The 16,982-nt window shown below is 40.4% G+C and overlaps 1 protein-coding gene across 2 annotated transcripts in view; it reads right to left on the minus strand.

Annotated features, from left to right (window-relative positions):
• Positions 1-9,282: 9,282 nt before the first annotated feature.
• LOC137167205 (guanine nucleotide-binding protein subunit alpha-14) overlaps positions 9,283-16,982 on the minus strand; it is a 68,354-nt gene continuing 60,654 nt past the window's right edge. The window contains exons 5-7 of one of the 2 annotated variants that reach the window (XM_067569235.1): positions 15,642-15,771; positions 12,560-12,713; positions 9,283-10,958 (exon numbers count right to left, since the gene is read on the minus strand). In XM_067569235.1, coding sequence (XP_067425336.1) covers positions 10,768-10,958; positions 12,560-12,713; positions 15,642-15,771 — 475 coding nt within the window. In that variant the 3' untranslated portion in view covers positions 9,283-10,767. The remainder of the gene's footprint in view (positions 10,959-12,559; positions 12,714-15,641; positions 15,772-16,982) is intronic. The other variant, XM_067569236.1, reaches the window with a different exon arrangement.

Here is a 16,982-nt window from a genome sequence, read left to right on the forward strand (position 1 = left end):
CCGTTCTCTGGCGACTGCGCCCAGGAAAAGTACAGGGGCTGTGGTCAGAGGCCTCACTTCATATCCATGTGCTGGAGCTTCAGGCCATTTACAGTGCCTGTCACGCATTTCAGGACTGTATCAGACTCAGTGATTCACATACTTACCAACAATACCACCGTGATGTACTATGGGAACAAACAAGGGGGGAGCGCACACCAGATTGCTCTGTCTAAAGGTGGTCAGCTGTGGCTGTTCTGCGTCAAGGAGAACATTACTCCAATAGCTGATCACTTGCCCAGGGTTCAGAATCAGCTCATGGACCATCTCAGTATGTATTTTTCCCTGAATCACGAGTGGTCCCTGAAGACAAGTGTCCTCCAGGCCATCTTCATAGTTTGGAGCATCCGGATGATCTACTTGTTTGCTACAAGGAACAACAGGAAATGTTAGTTCTGCTCTCGAAGGGGCTTAGTCCAGGCTCCCTGTCTGACACTTTCCAGCTAGCAGATGGGAATGCTATATGGCGCTTCCATGATACCAGTCATCCTTAGGCTCAAGGCAGATTGGGCGCAAAGCTCATTCTCATTGCCCTGGTGTGGCCAAGACAGTGCTGATTCTCCAACCTTTTCACGCTGTCAATTCAGCCTCCCATCTCGACTTACTCAGAGCCAACGCCACCCTATCAGCCTGCGCTTAGCTCACTGCATCTCATGGCATGGCTGCTGCATGGCTGAACGAGGAGGAAGAGGAGCGTTTGGTGGTTGTCCAACAAGTCCTCTTTAACAGTAAAAAACCCTCCACCAGGATGGCTTATTCAGTGAAATGGAAATGGTTTTGTTGTGGTCATTAGCCCATGGAATCCAACCAACAGTGGCCTCTATCCAGCACATTTTAGAGCACATGCTGCACTTTCAGTGATTGGGGCTTGTATTTAATTCATTGAAAGTGTATCTGGCAGAAATACCAGCATTTCATCCCCCCATTCAGGGAGGATCAGTCTTCTTCAGTGCCATAGTAGCAAGATTTTTAAAAGGATTCCTTTGTCTATATCCTCTGGTCCAAGAGCTGGTTCCTTTGTGAAACCTTAATTTAGTTCTAGCGACCTTAAAGGGACCTCCGTTTGAGCCACTGACATGTTGTCCGTTTCCACTTTTATGTCGAAAAACCGCATTCCTGGTAGAGATAACATTCACAAGGAGAGTGTGAGAGTTGCAGGCTCTGATGGCAGAGCCTCTTTATACACAATTCTCTAAAGACAAAGTGACTTTAGACAAAGAAATTGGATGTGGTCATAAAGTGGTTTCTCAGTTTTATTTGAATCAAATGGTGTATTTACCTTTGTTCTTTCCTAAGACGCATTCATCTCCAGAGGAGCAGCCATCTCCCCATATTTGATATATGGCATTTTTTCTAGACAGGACTGAACCTTTTCATGCTTTGCCTTGTTTGTTTGTGTTGCATGCAGATCGCATGAAGGGTGAAGCAGTCTCTTCGCCAAATCTCAAAATGGATAACATACTGCATCAAGACTACATATGAAGCAGCTTCAGCTATGCTCCATCAGAGGGTGTGAGCTCATTCTACAAGGGCACAAACAACGTCCGTAGCATTCCTCAGTGATCCCATGTTAGACATTTGCAGGGCTGCTATATGATCGTTGATACATACATTCACAAACTATTACACCATAACTGTATTTCCCAGGGAAGATGCAAGCTTTGGTAGAGCGGTCCTAAAGTCCTTGTTTAGGCAGGCTCTGAACCCACCTAGGAGGTACTGCTTGTGAGCCACCTAAGTGGAACTCAATGGTATCTACTTGAAGAAGAAGAAGAAGAAGAAGAAACAGTTGCTTACTGTAACCGTGTTTCTTCGAGGAGTGATGCAGGCATGTATTCCACGACTCACTGTCCATGGGCATAGTTTAGGGAGGTGCAGGGGAGGCATTGGCCCCCCCAAACAGAGGCAAGGAGTGTGGGGGTGTCATGTGCCCCCCATTTCTGTAAGCACCAAGCTGCCCTCTATGGTTTGTTCTGTTCAGCCTGTGGGGGGTAAGCGGGGGCGTGGCTCTGGTGCCTCCACCCCCTCCGCAGTTTTCGGCTCATGGGGAGCAGAGGAGGCAGCAGGAAGGAGCAGCTGTTTTCCTGTGCTCTGGGTCCCCCCCCAGGAGCTGGACGTCATCTCCTGAGTCCTAGTGCCTGTTTTCTTCTTGCACAATGGTGAGTGCCCGCAGGGGCAGGGCATGGGGGGGAGGAAGAAGGGGATGGGATGGGGCAAGGGACAATGGGGAGAGGAAAGGGGAGGGGAGAGGGAAGAGAAGAGGATACAGGAATGGGCAGAGGGAAGCAGGAACCCGGCATATGGCATCCCCTTGGCTACAGCAGCACCAAAGCAGCAACATCCCTTCAGCAGCCAGGGCTGGAGTGGCCGCCAGCAGCAGCTGAGACTCCACCATTAAGCTGGACCACCCCTCCCTCCCAGCACCGGCAGCCCAGATACGACTCCAGGTAGAGGAAAAGAGCCCATGACCCAAGGTAGCTGGCTTCAGTGTGCACGTGTGTGTGCGCGTGTGAGTGTGCGCCGTGCTTTGCCCCTCCCGAAATATAGCAGTCAAACTACGCCTATGCCACTTTCCATCCATTGGAGTCTCGTTTCCGCATGTTCAGCATGAAGGACCAAAGGGAGGGTTGGGCCTGCGCCACCTCTTGTAGCCGTGGAAAGGGCTACAGCCAGGAGGCACGAGCGCTGCCCCTCTCCAGGTACTGCGAGGCAAATTTCTCCAGCTCCAGTGAGCTGGATGTGCCTCCACCTAAGGGAAATAGGTGTCTGCATCAAAGAACCAGAGTTACAGTAAGTAACTGTTTAGTCTCTTCTGTGGTGGCTCAAGCTGTTGCTTAGCAACCCCTCTTCTTGACCATGCGTTTTCCCATGTCATGCTTCTGGCAGAAGGGCCTTGCATGACAGATGCAAGTGATCCTTCTTACGGATTTTATTTTTAAAGCATTAATGTGAGAAAAATCAGAGTTTTACACTGTTTTTCTTCATTGTTTCCTACATTAAGAAAGTGTTTGCAAGGGGGTGTTGATCTATGCAGGGACCCTCATGCATAACTCACTGTGGCATACACCACCCCACCCCACCCCCAATAGGCAGAGTTGTCCACACTCAGGGCTACAGAAATGTAGTAACTGTACCTATCCTGTTTTCAGCCCATGGACACTCCCTTCTTCTGCCCGTGAAAGAGGCCCTTGAAGAGATTTCCCCATGCACAAACCTGAATGAAGGGTGTGCATGGGGCAGTTTATACTCAGACACAGACACAAAAGACTTTTATTTCCCAGGTAGTTGTATCGCCTTTGGATTACAAGGTATTTTTTTGTTTGCAAAATGCCACCTGACTTGAAAAAGCAGGTAATTAGTGTTTTATAAACTACGCGTGCTAAAAATATTTCACATTTTGAATTGTTTTGATGGAAAAACAGGACAAAATTATTGTGAATACTTTTTCCTCAGTTTTTAGACCAACTCTGTTTTAGACTCCCAGGACTTTTTAGTGGGCATTTCCCAAAAGTGGGGACAATTACTCCAGTGTCTGTCCCTAGGAGAGCTGTCCCCAGCTAAGGGTGAGGACCGTCTACTACTTCCTTTCTGAAAACAGAGGGAGAAAAGTACGGTGTGTTAGAGTACAAGACCTCAGACTGGGTGGTAGTTGCTGTAAAGAAATTCAATTCTCAAAAAAGAAATAGCTTAAGCCAACCTACTGCATACCCTTCGCATCCATAAAAAATTATATAAATATAATATATAATATATAATATAAAACGTATTACAATAATTTAAAAAATTACTTTTCTGCCAATATTCTGCTCCTGATGAGGGTGAGCTTTTCCATTCTGACCATGACCAACCACAGTCAAATACTCAGAGGTTTACTCCACCTGAATTATTTGATACTCTTAACTTGCAAACGTGGTTATCCTGATGTTCGTACAGACAAAATGGAAGGAGAATGTCAGAGAATTAAGGGAAAGTATCTTCCCACCAAAACAAATTTAGAAACCAGGTTTCCCTTAGACTTTTTCTAAAAGAGCATCATGGATCTAAATAAATAAAAATGAAATTTTCTGTGTTGCATAATCCAAAAGTATCTTGATCATGTATACCTAAAGTTAACAACAGAGTAGCTTTATTGATGAAAGATCTGGGTGTCTTCTTGGAGAGTGACTTATTTCCACAAGATTGCATTTATTGAAATAAGAGGTACAGCAGGCAGTCCAGGCATCAATAACTTCATACTTTGTTATGGTGTGACATCCTACAGGCCACTGACCTTTTCAACTCCAAAGGATTTTTTGTCGTTATTTAAGTACATAAGAACAGCCAGACTGTCTCAGACCAATGGTCCATCTAGCCCAGTATCCTGTCTTCCAACAGTGGCCAATGCCAGGAGCTTCAGAGGGAATGAACAGAACAGCTAATCATCAAGTGATCCATCCTGTTGTCCATTCTGGCAAACAGCAATCCCTGCCTCTCCTGGCTAATAGCCATTGATGGACCTATCCTTCATGAATTTATCTAGCTCTTTTTTGAACCCTGTTACAGTCTTGACCTTCACAAAGAGTTCCACAGGTTGACTGTGTGTTGTGTGAAGAAATACTTCCCTATGTTCATTTTAAACCTGCTGCCTATTTATTTAATTTGGTGACCCCCTACTTCTTGTGCTATGAGGAGTAAATAACACTTTTTAATTTATTTTCTCCAGATTAGTCATGATTTTATAGACCTCTATCATATTCCCTCCCCCCTTAGTCATCTCTTTTCCAAGCTGAAAAGTCCCAGTCTTTCCATACCCCTAATAATTTTTTCATGCCCTTTTCTGTACCATTTCCAATTCCTATATATGTTTATATATTTATTTTATATATATATATCAGTTTTTAGCTGCTTTTTTTAGGGCTGCAACCTGGGCTTTGGTGCACAACTTCACTGAACATTATGCTCTGGACTTGGCCTCCAGGGCAATACTGGGTTTAGTAAGGCAGTGCTTCAGTCTCTATTCAACTAGGACCCAGTTCCTGCCTCCAGGTTAGTTTTTAGCACTGCTTATCCATCTGTTCCATAAGTAGGAATATGCAGGGTCACTCAAAGAAGAAATGAAGGTTACCAGCGTTCTTGGAGCTGGCTCTGTGTATTCGTGCTCCGCGCCCACCTAACCCTCTCTGTCAAAGTCCTTGTCCTGTTTCTGGCTTTGTGGCAGAGGGAACCAAGGAGGTGAGGGCACTCCATCCCTCAAAACACTGGAGGTTGCTAAACGGAGGAGTACTGCAAGGTGGCGCAATAACCCGTAAGTGGGAATATGCAGAATCCGCTTGAAGAAATCCAGTTATAGGTAAGTAACTCATAGTAATTCATTTACTGATAAATAACACCTTTTTCCTATGTAAATTTATTTCAGGCATGTGTCATCAGTGTTTTACTTCAACCTTTTTATTACAGTTGTGTTAGTTGATATAGCACAACATAAAAGGCACATTTAAAGGAAATTAAGAAAAGGCTTACAGCAGTGTATACAAATTCTGGTGTTTCTTGCCAATTTCACTGAGTTACAATGATCCTTGTACTCTTGTCATATAATGGCATGTTGGAAAAGGTGTCAGAAACAGTTGTTCAAAATCTTTCTGCTGTCTCCGTCTGCAGCGTCGCATCTCCAGAATTGAACACAGCAGCAAATAAATTGCTGTTCCACTTTGAGACATTGTAAGATCACACATGGTTGCAGAAATTAATGAGAAGTACTTAGAGCTTGAACATGAACTTGAGCTTTGAAGTCATAGGACTTTTGTGTTTGAAGTCATGCCCAATTGGACCCTGTGAGCCATGAAGTTATAACTTTTTGTGAGAGTCCCCAAACTTCAATTTCTAAAAAACCAGATTGTTTTATTAATACTAGATGGCAAATTCAGGGCTGTAGTGCACACTTCATGCGGTTCAACAAGATTGACACTTGGCCATTGTTAAACTACAGGCTGGAACTCAACAGTGTCTCCTCCTCCTGCTAATTGCAACATTTAATGGAGAGTCACTTAGGAATTGGACTGGGATGAGGAGCTGATTGTTCCATTATGGTACACAGACTCTGGAGACAAAGGGAAAGAGGCAAATAAATCAGAGGATAATTTCAGGTTTGTTGCAATTTTCTCTAACCTATTTTATCATCATTGAACGGTAAATCTTTTTTTTAAGATTTTCCTTTTTCGGGCAAAAAAATGCAGAATTAAATTTGTTTTCAATGTGATAATTGTAGGTGAAAAAACGCACATAGGGCTTGTTGCTAAAAAGAGAGTTGTATATTTTATGACTAATTCAAAGGCACAATGAAAAGTCTAGTTTTGACGGTCTGCTCTCTGACACTTTTTCGTTTTTTGGTATTACATTTTTCATGTATAGGGCAGTTACTTGTCCGAATAAGCAAATTTTGCAAAACACAGGCATGCTTACATATAAAAATAATATATTTACATTTACCTTCCTCCTCTCTCAAAGCCACATTTTCCATATATTGGTTACATGACCGTTAAATGCGTTAGTATTTAATGTTGGCATTTCTGTATTTGAATTAATTAGCTAATAACTCACTAACACCTGTTTCCACTTAAGCATGTTACATATTTAAAAATCTGTTGCTTTTATTACATAATCTGGTGGGTTTTTAAAAGATGCAGAGCCTGAGATTTGTTGGGGCCTGTACAAGTAACCATGGAGGTCTGCTGATGGCCTGAGAAGTGCACTGGCAGAGTTTGGGACAGAGGCCTGGCTTTGTGGCACAGGCCAGGAAGGAGAACATAGGTATGAACCCATGAAAGTGCTAAATAGCTAAAATGCTAGCATTGCAGGAAGAGGATGTTGTGTGTGTGTATGTGTGTGTGTGTGTGTGTGTGTGTGTGTGTGTATATATATATATATATATATATATATATATATACTGGTGAAGTTTTGAAGATTATTTTTTAGCATTATCTAATGAAGTCTGTGCAAATAATCCAAAATCTGTATCAAACACGTTTCACTCAGATTTTTGGGAGGAAGGGAGAAGTTGCAAATTAGCCAGCTCTCAAACTTTCTCTTTTGGAGACACTGCCCACATTTGAAATTTTTGCCAGTAAAAATACTGTCTAAAAATACTCAAGGTGAATTTTGGTTAATCCACTAGCTACACTAACTGCAAATAAGTCAGTGATCTAGTTTTCTCTGAGTTATACCCACTTTTACTTAAAAGTGAACAAGTTACAGGCATGTGATACTGGGGCACTACTCAATAACATTTAAAATCTGCATTCTTGTCATTGCTGCTGCACCTTGACTATTTTGACCTACTCAGCATTCCTGGAAAGCAAATCCTATTTTTGACCAAGTTATATCAATGAGATGGAGAATAGCTTGTACAATGCTTGCACCAAGTATAGTCTCTAAACTTTGCATGCAGAGGGCTAGCAGCAGCTTTATAAGTGCCTTCCCCAGTTCTTGTGTTGATTTGTAGCATTTGTGAGATAGGAAAACAATTCCTGTATGATTCATATTTATAGAGTTTTAAAGCCAGAAGGGCTCACTGTGATCATCTTGTCTGACTGCCTCGTAACACAGGCTATAGAATGTCACCCAGTAATTCCTGCATCAAACTTACAACTTCTGGTTGAGCTAGAGCATCTCTTTTAGAAAGACATCCAATCTTGAAATAATCTACCACATCCCTAGGTAAATTGTTCCAATAGACATGAATTGGACTAGCTTTTCTTACAGAAGTCTGTAAGGGCCTGTCCCTTGGATTGATTGCTTCAAGGGCCTTGGCGTTTGTTCTCCCCCCCTCCCCCATCAAATATGCCTAGATGATGCTGTAAGCAACAGGCTGAAGGATGTTAGTGGCGATTCTTTCAAATCTTGAGTAGAGTAGTAATATGGCACCCTAGTAAAAGAACATTTTATTTTGGTCCAACAAAATACGATGTCCATATTTTTGCTTTCAGCTCCTTAAGGTTTTGAATTTGAGATTTGGTTTATGGTGAAGGCTTTAACATGCTTGCTCTTTTGTGGTCAGCTAGGATGCAGTTTTAAAGAAAGGGTTTCTCTAGCCATTAAAATTAGTTTAGCTAGTGGTGTTAGTGAGAGATGGAAGCAAGTGGCATTGGTGGGTACGCGTTATTGAATATCCAAGCTGTGGCCAGAGCCGACAAGGATCTGTTAGCAATGCCAAAGGTGCATGAAGCCTTTCCACTTTTTTCAGGCATGTTGAAGACAGCAGTACTGCCAAAGACCTGGAAAACATTGATTTTACTAGCTTAATTCTGTTCTGAACTTCCCATTATTCCTAGCTGGTTAACCAAGTGAAACAAAATACATGATTTGTAGTTATTCTCCATTCAATATCTCTTCTACATTGTTTGTCAATTTGCTGAACTGTCCAAGGGTCAGGGGGCTCAGCCACTTTAGATATTCACAACCCCAAACCATATTTGCTGTGCATGAATGACTGGACTGCCTGCTGCTAAGACCAACATGTGGTAGTGTTTTTGTCCTTGAGTGGATTCTGCCCCATGTACTTGGGCATGTTTGCTGCTGATTAATAATTTCACCTACCTGGACAGGGAGGCATGGGTACAGCTCTGAATGTTTGTTTTGCCAAAACACGGCTATGGAGTCAAGTCCTTTGTATCTTTAATGGAAGGTGGGACCACTGCACTGGATCATGTTCTAACATTAAACAAACCAGTTTGAACCACTCATTAGGATCTCTTGTTCTTTCCTAGGATGAATATTCCCCTTATAACCAGTTTTCAGGTCTTACTTATAGAGAAACATATAGTACTTATTCCTTTGGGAATGGGGTGATCAAAGCTGCTGCTGAGGAATACCTTGGACAATGGAAGTCTGACTGCTTTAGATGTAATGGCACCATTCCCCCAAAATAGCCAAGGGGGATTTTTTTTGTGTGTTGGAGTGGAGAGGGTAGTTGTTTTTGATCTGTAGAGATCAGCATCATTTAGGCTACACTGATGGCAGCAAAATCGCTGCCGCCAGATCGATCTTTCAGGATCAACTGAGTGGTCAGTGAGACCTGCTCAATCGATCAGGAAGTCGACTAAGTCACCCCCTCAAGTAGCGTAGCGCTCAGTCGACAGGAACGCTGTTCCCGTCAGCTCAGCGCAGTGTAAACAGCGCGCAGAAGGGAAGCTGAGCAGTTGACGTCAGTTATGCAAACTACTCTGCGTAGTTTGCATAACTCCCGTCGACTGGTGCGGTCAGTGAGAACCAGCCCTTAGTGAGTATTCTAATAAGCATTGAGAAGGTGGTTGACTCTCAGCTGGAGTTGAACACAACCTGTGCTTCTCCCCACTGACTAGAAATAGATGATGTTACTTATTTGTATGATGTTAGCATCCAAAAGCCTAAATTAGGATCCTTCCTATACTAACATACAGTCTCTGCCCCAGAGAAAAGCTGATCCTTTAACAGGCTGTTGGAAGATGTTGACAAAATTCTCCCTCTCCTTCATGTAAAATCAAGTCCTCAGGGTTGGATTAATCCTAAAAATCAAGAGGAATCTGTTTTAGTAAGGAGTATTCTCTAGCCATAACAGTGGCATTGGTGGCTCTATATCAAGGTACACATTGGTGACTAGCTAGAGTCTAGCAGCTATAATAGTGTGCCACATTTTTGATAACTATCTGTCTTAATGCAATGATTGAATCATTTGAGATTGTTCATCACTGAAAAAATTGACTGTCAGACATTAGTGCGTATATCTTAAATGGATACTGTTATGGCAGAAGCTGCTGGGAATGCTCTTGGGTCTGCAAATCCTGTGAAAGTGATCTGGTGTGGTTAAGGTGCTAAGGATGCCTTCTATACCTGCTTGTAAAACCCAAATGCAGGCTGGAGGCAAGGTGGGGCCAGTACTACAGCACATGTAATAGCATCCTCAAGGATGGCAGCCTAAAAGGCTTTTGGAGGAACCAAGTACAGCCTAGAAACCTCAGCTATAATAAATTGCAGTGTTGTCTACAGGCATTACCCTATCCTTTTAATCGAGGTGACGGTTACTTGCTTTTAACTATACATTTGGCTCTTGTGTATTACTGCCTAATGACAACACTGAACCTTTTGTAATGTTACAAAGACCATGTTAATTGTTTTGGCATGTCAGCCTACAAAAGACACTTCTGACAAAAAATCTAAATGATTAGATTTAATATATAGCCTCAAATTAAAATGCTAATAGCTCATTCTACCTTAAATGACAAATCTTACAGACCCAGCATTCTAAAGTAGCATCACTATCATTTCTAAGGCATCTCACGTTTAAAAATTTCTACAATAATGGTAATAATTATCAAATGCAATAAAAAGCCTAAGAAAATATCAGATGAACAGCAATGGATTTTATATATAGTTCTATAAAATATTTTTTCTTAAATACCCTTTGAACCACAGTTGTCACAAAAAAACTTAGCTAAAATTAAGAAGGAAAATATAAAAGCAGTATTTAAAATGTATAGTTTAAAAAAAATGTAAACTTTGGAAATTCCATTTAATCCACTTCTCTTCAGTAAATATTTCAAGGTCAGCACACACATAGGAACAACCTGTGTTTCTGTAGGTAAATAGTTTCAAAGTACACCAACTCTAGTTGTGTCATTCTGTCTTTTGTGGAATTTGTTAGAATGCACTAGTGATGTTTTTATTAGTCTATGCTGGGTGGGTAGATCATAAGGAGAAACACTACAGGGATCCACCTTAGACCAGGTTGAACTCTCTCAGGTTTAACTGTAGGATAGTGTCTTTGACAGCAGCAAAGACAAAGCGGATATTCTCGGTGTCTGTGGCACAAGTGAAGTGGGAATAGATTACTTTCTCTTTGTCTGGATTCTGGTCCTGGTACAGCTTTAAAATGAATTCTCTGGCAGCTTTGACATCTTGTTTAGGTCCTGTTTAGAGACATAATGGATAATATTTTAAAGGATATAAAACATTATGTTGTTCAAACAATATCAGCCAGCCCATTCAAACAAATGCCTAGCTATATATAATTTACTGTAGTGACTATTTTTGAGCATGGAGATAGTTTTGTTGTTATGCTGAACTTGTTATAATATTTAGAAATGGCACTGTTATAATTAAACTTTCTGATAATGTTTTACCACAGAAGTTTGTCATCAGCGCAATGTTCACTCAAAGTGTTCCTACGAACTACTTTTGTATAATAGCAGCCTAAACAAACACTCAAAGTGCCACCAATGTTTAAGTATAAATAATGTAAGACTGTAAATTGTCAGACTGATACACAACACACCATATATTTTATTAGCTTATTACATTACTTAGTTTCCCATACTTTTGAATATTTGGTATAGTTCTGCATACTATCAGCTGTTTTTATGGCAGTTTGCACTGTGGGATTTTATTTTGTCAAGAGGGAGGTAGACTTTTTTCTGTAGGTATTTTAATCAATCGAATTCTCAACTTAAATTTAGGACTCAATATGATGTAATTAGCAAACTACTAAGACAGACGATTCTGTAACTAAAATGCTGACTGACTTAAATCAGTCTTAATCCGTTATCAATGTAAATCCATCATTCTTTTGGGATTATTGAATGGAGACTGAATTTCAGTATCCTAATGAGCCCACTTTAAAGTAAATTTTTCAGGTAATGGCAACATTAAGTTAAAATGCACCAGACTGAAAGGGTTTTTCTTTAGACTATCTTGTTTTATCCACATATTTGTGAAATGCCTAGACAGTAAGAGGGTGCCTCTGAAGTAGAGGGTAAAGTAAATATATCATAATATATTTAGCAAACACCTAGAAAATGTACTGGAAACTTTTACAATATGTAGTACCAGGGAACAGAGGTATATATATTCCCTCGGTTTCCCACAACAACTGGTTTTATCCATCTTCCTCTGTTATCAAAATATATCTTTTTCAACTTTGCCTTCAAAAGCTGTAATATTTTAAATCAGACTCTAGTCTCATTCTGTCTTTAAAAATAAATAATCATGTTGATATTATGCCACAGTTGTGCCTAGGTAGCTCAAAGAAAAGAAACATGGTGTGTGCTGTCAGCAGTAAAGCTAAATGAAAGTGGGTCTCCTGTGTTCTGACGTCTTAATTCCAACACTATGGCTGCATGAAATCATTTTAAAAATGTATGAAATCTCTTTTAAAAGCCTCTGGTCCTGATCTAGATCTATATGTACAGTATAGTCACAGACTGCCCTAGCTCCTGTTGGACTGTCTGTGGGCTCAGCAGACTGCCCGCACATTACAGGATCAGGGCCTATGTTTTCAATACAACAAAACTGCACATTCTTTTATACCACAACATAAGTCTATATTTTAACAGGCAGGATTTTAAAAAATGAGTTGCCAAATAAGTACCTCAAATAGACTACACAATCTCATTTATAAACCAGGGAAATTGGAACTAATAAAGGAAAATAGCAAGGGAATTAATACTCACATTTAGAGTTTAAATTTGGTTTTAAGTCATTGCTGTGAACACAGTCTAGAATAAAAGCTCACCTGTGTATTCTGGGAAATAGCTGATTAGATGTGAGTACATGATTTTCTCTTCTAGAAGATCTTTTTTGTTTAAGAACAGAATGACTGAAGAGTTCAGAAACCAGGGGTATGTGATGATAGTTTTAAATAAGGCCTTGCTTTCTTCCATTCGATTCTACAAGGAGACAAATTTAAACTTCAACTATTTTTAAAGCATTACCGTATACATGATCAGGACACACAAAATCTAATCACTCAGACCTCAACCATCAATCCGAAATGACATTCTCTTTAAAACAAGTGTTTTCAAGTTCTCTTACCAGACTTCTCCACCCAGCAGAGTTATAGCAAAAGTATTAAATACCCTACTTAATATTTTATATACACACACACTCAGTGGGCTTTGGATCTGGTCTACATGAAGCTAAGCAAATGGGCAGCATGATGACACAAAATTCAATGGAAGGTAATGCACATTAGAAGTCATTTGAACTACTCATACGCATTACTGGACATCACTGTGGCCAGCCCAATGAAAGCATCTGCTAAAATGGGCAGTGGCAGTCCAAAGAGCAAAAAGTAATGTAAGAATTCATAAGGGTGGGTTAGCAAACACTGAAAGTATTATAAATAAGAGTTGGCTGAACCTACAGATTTCTGGTTAGCAGGAAATTCAATGATTTGAGATTTCCCACAAACTGAAAATCTTAATGAACGTTCCTTTCAGAAACAATGACACATGGTGTTTCTGAAACAAAATATGCTTCAGGGAGACCATGGCAACCACATGAAACTGACAAGCATTTCAGTCTGCAGCTGCCAGGCCAGCCCCACTATACAATCTTCCCCAGGCTGGGGACACAGGGCGTCCAGATTCTCAGGCCAGCTGGGTCCCAGGACTTCCCACTCAGGAATCTGGACGCTATGGGGTCCTCAGCCTGGAGCAATCTGCATGGTGCAGTTGGCCTGCAGATGAGACTTCCAGGGCAGGGAGCAAGAAAATCTTAAGAACCCCCAGGTTTCTTGGCTCCATAGGAAGTAGTTTGGGCTTCCCAGCAGTCTTCCAGGAGAGCTGGCAGAGAACCAGGGTAGACAGGGAGGTTTCCATCAGAACGTTGCCTGTAATTTGACCAAAATTTGAACTTGAGCTACTTTCCTGAATCAGTTCAGGTTCAACTAACTGGCATTTTCCAACTAAACTTTGTCGGAAATTTTCAGACCAGTTCTAATTATAAAAGATAGTTTTATAAATCCAAGAGTATATCCTTACTTAGGATATTGTATTCATTCTTGGCTGTGCTATCTCAAAAAGAGGTATGGCAGAAATAACAGATTTAGAGATTGGTGAAAGGACTTCATGTGACAAGATGAAAAATAAGAGGTATAATTGAAGTATACAAAATAATGAATGTTGTTATTAGTAGAAGGAAATCAGACTATTAACCTTTTTTGTTCAGTGAAATTGAAAGTCAAAATCTAAAACTGATTGCAGTAAATAGTCTTTTTCACAACACATTTCACCTATAGAACGCATTGCTGCAAGATATTGCTGCCTAGAGGCTAGTAAGAGTCAAAAGGATTAGGAAATGTATATGTTTAAAGAGAACATCCACATATTTGATAGTGATTATTTTTAAAACATTTCAGAAGGTACTCTCATACTTCAGCCAACATCTGCAGGAGTTCTGAAACAGCTTTCTCTAAGGGTAGCTTATTTCATAATTGCCCGCTATGGTGTTTATTGCATCCTCTTCTGAAATACCTGGTACTAGTCAGAGTCAGGCTATAAAAGTAGATAGAGCAATGCTCTGATTTGAAGTGGCAATTCTTATGTTCCTATAATAATTAACTTAGGCAATGGTACAGGTTTATCATACACAGTTGCTTTGTCACATAAAAACTCTTAAAGATAATTACCCCAACAATAGAAAGTGTCTGGAAACTAAACACAGATGTGTAGAAAAAGAATCGAGAGACCTGATGTAGTGCAGATTAATGGCTGGAGTAACTCCAGTGACTTTAGTTGACTAAAAATAGGGATAAAATTGGTCCAATATCTACAAATGTGATGCACATCACATAAGAAACACTTAATTTAACACCTTTTACCATAGCCTGTAGACCTCCATGAGACCAAAATCACACACCCAACAAGAACCTCACCTACACAGGAAAGGCGCCATGCTGAAATGTCATGCAGAGCCAATGCACAACACTAGTATCTAGGCTTGTGTTGTTAGGTTCTCGCACTGCATGTGTGTTGCTGAAACAACTTTGTCTAGAACCAAAAAGAATCCAGCCCAATAACTTGTTCTCCCACTGTCAATAGTTGTATCCAGTGTTGTAATAGGGTAACATTTTCTTGAGAGCGGCCTTTCAGGAAAAAAGTTCTGCTACAACAACTTGCTTAGAATGCTGCGGTTATTTTTCAAAAAAGGCTTAGAATTCAGGAAATGTGACATTTAGGTTAAAAAATAAACTATTGTAACTCAGGAATTTAAAACGTGGTAAAGTATCAAAAGTATCAGTCAAACTTCTGGAAAGGGACTCCATCTCTATTTTGTAAACAGATACAAGTATTTATGGTGGTACATTAAGAACAACAGTCTTAACAGTTAACTCTTTCCCCTGCCTTCTCTTCTCCTTTTGTTGGGAGACTATCGCCCCATGCTTGCAGCTGACAAATGAGAGAGTAGAAGGGATCAGATCTCCAGCCCTTATTTAGTGGGTAGAGTATGCGCAGTTTCCTCTTGGATAGCGCCGGTCTGTGGCCCATAGTTGAAAGACAGATGAGGAGCTGTGTTCAGAGTTAAGGAGGATTGGTATTTGTACCTTAAGTGAGTACTGTATCTCTGACATTTAGGTTTTTTAAATTGCACACTATAACGTCCTGATTTTCAGATACTTGGGTTTTTTTCAATAACTACAATGAAGAGGTTCAATAGCCTAATAACCTTTATTTTAGATATTTTGTTTGGTAATTTCTATTTAGGGGCAAAATGTTAGTACTACTTGCATTTATAAAGCACTAGTGGGTTTTATTTTTCCTACAGAAATACAAACATTTTTTTCTATGCCTAATCCAGATACCCTCATTCCTTACCTCATTGTCACATTCAGCCAGGACCTGGTCGTATTCACTCAGTGCAACTAAAAAAATGATGGAGGTAACACTTTCAAAACAGTGAATCCATTTCCTTCTTTCAGACCTCTGGCCACCTACATCCACCATCCTATTAAACAGAAATCAACACAGTCCTGTTAAACAGAAACAAAGCACAATGATTGTTGTGTTTCGTTATTTACTACCCATTATTTTCTGGTGCAGGCCTCCAGATTAGATACAAGCTTTGGTGAGGCAGTCTTATAATCACTCTTCAAGAACATCTCTGCTTACCTGCCTCTTGGCTTCAGATGACTGCTTGCTAATCACTAAGAGTGGAATCTGTGTGGACAATCACTCAGACAAAAACAAAAAATAGAGCTCCTTACCCCTGTAGTAAAAGTAGTTCTTTGAGATTTTGCCCACATGCATTGCCCATCCTGCCCTGTGTCCCCACTGATAGGCGTCCTATTCATGAAAATTTTACTGGCAAAAGAACTGAATGCAGATTGCTGTGCCCCATCTCTTATATCCTCCATTACAGAAAGCAAGTGGGATTTTCATCTGATTTTGTGCACATTGAGTAGATATGAATCAAGAGTGGAATCTGCATGGACAACACATCTCGAAGTACTATGGTAACTGTAAGGTAAGTAATCATATTTTACTGTGGATTCATTTTTTCATTATCCATGTAAATGTCTAATCCTTTTTTGAATCCCAATAAACATTTGCTATTTATTATATATTGTAGCAATAAGTTCCATTGGTAAAAGATATATTGTGTAATAATAAAATCGTCCACAGTGTTGCCCAGGCTGCTTTACTGTGTGGCTACAGTCAATTGAGAACCCAGGAATGAATGAGAATTTGAACGAATTCTTCCTTCCAACATATACTACCTAGCATTTGTCAATAATGTATTGATAACTTTAATGGAGGGGAGGAATATGGGGGAGCCTAGTTTTTAACTTGACCTGCTAGCTTGTTTGAAAATTGCCAACTGCCTTGTCTTAGCTAATTCTAGGCCAAATCCTAGCAAACTCAAGTTAAGAACACATCTTTATTTCCTAGTGAAGACGAGGGTTAAGTGACTAACGAAAATAATGCTATGCCATCTGCAAAACTGGCCACCTTGCTCTTCATTCCTTTTTTCAGATAATTAATAGCATGGAAACTTGGGGCATCCCACTGTTAACCTTTTGCAATGCTGACCATGTATTCTCCTACTGTTCTCTGTCCAACTTCTAATTCATGACTCTGCTTTACTGATGATTTGTCAGGGCTCTAGTTTGAGAGTCATGAAAGCTGGGCTGTATCGCGCACAGATCAGCTCTAGGA

The sequence above is a fragment of the Emydura macquarii genome, unplaced genomic scaffold (assembly GCF_026122565.2).
Source record: "Emydura macquarii macquarii isolate MOO-44397 ecotype Brisbane River unplaced genomic scaffold, CSIRO-AGI_Emac_v2 contig_2897, whole genome shotgun sequence".
NCBI lineage: Eukaryota > Metazoa > Chordata > Testudines > Chelidae > Emydura > Emydura macquarii.